This window comes from Arachis hypogaea, chloroplast (genome assembly GCF_003086295.3).
Source record: "Arachis hypogaea chloroplast, complete genome".
Classification (NCBI taxonomy): Eukaryota; Viridiplantae; Streptophyta; class Magnoliopsida; order Fabales; family Fabaceae; genus Arachis; species Arachis hypogaea.
The window spans coordinates 90,001-95,000 of record NC_037358.1 but is presented as its reverse complement, the minus strand read 5'-3'; the positions used below and the strand labels follow the sequence as shown (position 1 = coordinate 95,000).

The 5,000-nt window shown below is 37.5% G+C and overlaps 1 protein-coding gene across 1 annotated transcript in view; it reads right to left on the bottom strand. All coding sequences in view use genetic code 11, as the record gives it.

Moving 5' to 3' along the window:
- The window catches only part of ycf2 (hypothetical chloroplast RF21), a 6,870-nt gene that overhangs the window by 297 nt on the left and 1,573 nt on the right, over positions 1-5,000 (bottom strand). The window contains exon 1 of the mRNA in view: positions 1-5,000. This exon is cut by the window's left edge and continues 297 nt beyond it; it is cut by the window's right edge and continues 1,573 nt beyond it. Coding sequence (YP_009472198.1) covers positions 1-5,000 — 5,000 coding nt within the window.

Here is a 5,000-nt window from a genome sequence, read left to right as displayed (position 1 = left end):
AAGAAGCCCCTTTGACATCTCTTCATCTGCAAAGAATTGTCGATGTGAAAACACAGAGACAGAGACAAAAGGCTGATCTTTCAATAGGAAAAAGAGTGGATCCGCAGGGTCCCAAATGAATTGGCTTATTTGAAAAAAGCCTTGTTCTTTGGAAGATCTATCTCGTGTCTGGTACTGCATGGTTCCACCCTGCAAGAACTCCGAATCATTCTCTTGAAGCTCATCCTCTTCCTCATAAATGATCCGCTTGCCCCGAAATGACCTGGCCCAATAGGGAAATCCCAATTCATTGGGCCTTTCGATACAATTAAATAGAAAGCCCCAAGGGCGCCATATTCTAGGAGCCCAAACTATGTGATTGAATAAATCCTCCTCCATCTGTTGCGGGTCGAGGACTCCTTCCCCTTCTTCAAACTCCGATTCATATTTTTCATAGAGAAATCTCTGATCAACGATAAAACAAGATCCTTTTTGAATCATATTTAAGGGATTCCTTGGTTCGGACCGAAGAAGCAATGTCACTCGATCATTATCAAACTGACTGCAACCTTTTTCTGTCCGTGAGGATCCCACCAGAGCGCCTTCTACTTCTAATAGGCCATGAACTAGATCAGAATCATTCTCAACGAGTCCATAAGAAGTGATCCCATTTTTTTCATCAGGTCCGGGTAGAGACCAAAGGTCTTGAGCGACCGATCCGGCAGAACAACTCAAAAGATAAAGAAGTATCGTTAATTCCTTCATGCTCGTTCCAAGTTCGAAGTACCATTTGTACAAATAAGAATCCCCCTCGTTACAAGATTTCTTCTTCATATAGATAGATATAGGATCTATGGAGCAATTACTTAGAAGTACATTTTTTGAAATAGCCCTTCCTATCTGATAGAAAAGGATCCCATGATCCTGAACCGATCTTACCTGGGATCGCAAATCCCAAGTTTGTCTATGAAGAGCAGATCTAATTATATTAGTGTCTATAATGGATTTCTTTTGTATAATACTAATCGATAGGGCCTCATTGGTAAGTGCTACAAGATCTCGTACATTGGAACCCATAGTTATGGTTATGCACCCGAGTCCATTAGTATGGAACATTCTCTTTTCCAAGTGAAATCCCCTAGTATATGAAAGAGTGAAAAAGTGCTTTCGTTGTTGTGGAATAAGAAGCCTTCGTATCTTAATGCATGTATTTAATTTATTCGGAGCTATTAGAGCGGGATCCACTTTTTGGGGAATATGAGTCGAAGCAATAACAAGAATATTTCTAGTGGAACATCTTTCACAATCCCTGGAGAGATAGTTCACTAATAGACCGAGGGATAAGTAATTCGACTCATTCACATCCAGATCATGAATGTTTGGAATCCATATTATGCAAGGAGACATTGCTTTTGCTAATTCGAATTGAAGGGTGATATAAAATCGGTCTATTTCCGGCATCATATCCATAGTTAGCGCATTCATCATAGTTAGAAGCTCCAGCTCCGTATCAAGGTCACGGTCGATATCGTCACTATCATCAATATCGTCACTATCATCAATATCGTCACTATCATCAAAAAGAAAACTCTTAGGCTTGTTATCCAGGAACTTGTTCAGAAATACTGTAATGAAAGGAACATAGGAGTTTGTCGCTAGGTATTTGACCAAATAGGATCGTCCAGTTCCTATAGAACCTATCACTAAAATACCCCTGGGGGGGGGTAGGGCTAAGCGGAGCGAAAAGGGTTTCCCATGAGATGGGAAATGAAAACTATTAGCCCCACAGGGGGTTTGTGAATAAGTGATTGTCTGATAATGAGCAAGGAATATCCGTCTTTCTGCTAAACAGGATGTATTGAACTCATAATTCATTAGATACTTTTTATGAATGTCAACTAAGTATCGTAAGTAAATTGCTCCCGGTTGTTCAATCATTTGATAACCAGAGTTATTCTTTGATAAAGGATCACTATGAGTCAGACTCAATAGAATTTGATCAATCCTTTTTTCTGTCGTTAAGGTAGAGAACTGAACCAAGAATTCTCTTTCTTTATCATCAATCGAATCACTGTTCGAGAACCAGGATTCTATTTTATCATCAATCCAATCACCATTCACGTTTTTTCTTTTTCTTATCAAGGAATAGATCGCTTTACTTGTATGACTTAGATGTCTCGTATTTCTCGAAAAAGCGATTCGATTGATGGGATTTGGTATGATACTTATGAGATCGAAGAGATTCCAATATTTCTTCTTAGAACGTATTGATTTGACCCCATAAGCGGGACCACCACCCCCTAGCATGTTGCCGCCAGAAGCAAAACCCCGTATTTCTTCTAGAAAATCTCCTAATTGTTCCAGAGCAACTAGAAAGAGATTCTTTAACCAGAAAGAATTCAGTTCAGATGTAGGATACCTATCCAGAAGTTTTCGCAACTCAATCATGTATGATGGAATCATCAAAGATTTGACCTTTTCGAACTCTGTCTGTAACTCTCTGTAGGCTCGAGAAACAAAGAGAAGATGTGTACGAACGAGATATCCAGCAACAAGAAGAAGGAAAAGGATTGAATAGAGGAACTCCCGAACATTTAGCGATCTCAGATGTGTCGATATCAATGGTGACTCATTATTTTGATGAAAAATTTCTTCGGACAGAAGAAGATTATGTAAACACTTACTCGAAATCTCACTTATCAGATTCCATTGTGTCTTCCACAATGGAATCTGAAGAATTCGCCATGATATATCTGATCCATGCATAATATCATGAAAAATGGATACAAATTTTTGGCTGCTACTTAGTATCGGCAATAGGTCTGAAAAAGTATCTAAAAATATTAAATTTAGATATTTGTACCCTGTCGAAGTAAGGAACCATGGTATATATGTTTGGAATAGATTCCATTTGGAGAGAGTTAAAAGAGTACTATCTCGTTGAAAGGTTCTATACATCTGCCCTTTCTCAAGGCATCTTTTTAGACAAGGACTCCGTTTTTTCCTCTTTTCGGATGGTAAATATTTCTCAGAACATGGAGTGTGAATCAAACCCACGTTTGAATTCAAATTGAGATACTGATGCAAGTTCTTCCCTTCTGAATCAGGTAGATTCATATCTGAAAGAGGTTTACAATAAGTTCTTTCAAAATTGACTATTTGTCCCTCTGTTAGAGGTGTTCCCGAAATGTCTGCGATCGAGTAAATAGCTCTACGAACGAATGGATCGAATCGAATTGGAAAATGGAAAGATTTGTACAAGTTATACCCTTCGTCACCACTTTGCGGAAAATGGTTAGATATCAATATGTTAGATACCTGTGACTCGATTGGTGGAATAGTATCTCTCTCCAAGAAAGCATGTTTTTTTTTACCGCCGCACAAAGAAAATATTTTGTTCCGAATGAACAAGATATTGAGGAATTGTCCATACGTAAAATAATAATTATTGATACAGGCCCTTTCCACAAAAAAAGGGAATCTTTTGTTACAATAGAAACAGAAGTGATATTGATTATTCAAGAATCGAAGTCGATTTGCTTTAAAAAAAGAGGATATCAATGAACTTCTATGAAATGGTTTCACGGGATTCAGCCAATTGTCTTGATCGTGGGATATCATTGAAACATAGGAATCCGTGTTATCAAAAGATTTCCTGCGATTCTTTCTAGTATGGAATGAGTCAATCATCCACTTTGGTATCTTATTGAAAAAAGATGGTGATATTGTTCTTCCATTGATCAAGAATTTCGATTTTTGGGAAGTATCACGGCCATCCAATAAGAAGGGTTTCAATTTTTTCAAATGAACGATTTGAAGACCTATTGATTCTAACAACTGATTACAGAGTGGATCATTCGGACCTTTCAATTCATAGATGTGGATCTCGGACCTATGAATGGGGATACTCCCGAAACTCACAAAGAAAAAAGGAAGTGAGTTAGACAAAAAGAGAAGAAACTTGGACAAAAAAGGAAGTAACTTGGACAAAAAGAAACAAAGTAACTTAGACAAATCTTTTTTGTCGATAACCTCAACCTCAGACCAATCAATCGAATATTGATTAATACGTAATCGATCGAACACTACTTGAAAACGGCTATTCTGCTCAGAACTGAGAAGTTCTAAATGTTCCTGGAAATTCTTGCTCCCATTGGACCATCTGTATCTACATGCATTAAGATCCCGATTCATGGATCTCTCGGTTCGAGAAATCAAAATAAGAGGATCGAACCATTTCTTCTGACTCTTTTTCAAATTTGATAACTGGTGGTTGATCGTGTATTTCATTATAGTTCTATGATTCATAGTATCATTTTCTATTTGATACCTTTGAATTCCATGTTCGAAGTTGCGATCGAATCGATTCTTTTTAATGAATCGATTCAATACATTTCTTATGTACCCATAGGTGCTATATTGGATTTGAATCAGATTTCGGATCAATCTATATTGATTGACTGCCTCCATTATGTTGTTGCTAGCAAATACCACTATTTTTGGTTTTGGATCTTCCAAATCATTCCCGCAAGAGGTCCGGACCCATTTTTTTATGAGCCTTCGATAAAAAGATTCATTCTCTTCATAAAAAAGAGGAGGTAGAAACAATAAAGATTTATTTTTCGACTCATCCCTGGAGTTGAATACCCCCCTCAAGAATTGTTTTTGATCCAATCCGGAGGAATCAATAGAAAAGGCAAATCCCTTATGATACACCAGATCCGGCTCGGTTATTGATAGAGTGAATAGATCTGCCATTTCTTGAGATCTCTCTTCTGATTCAAAATCGTGGTGTAACGTGTATCCCCCCCTGTTCCGTTCATGGAATAGATGAAATAAACCAAAAAATGGATTTTTGTTCAAGAATGAAATCTTATTGGAACTGTCCAGTTCATCCTTCGGAACCATATCCCATCCCGGATCTGATGAAATAGGATGAATTGAGACAGTATTTTGTAAATACATAATTATCTTGAATATATTAACCATTTCTTTACTTTCCGATCGCCCGGAAAGAACAA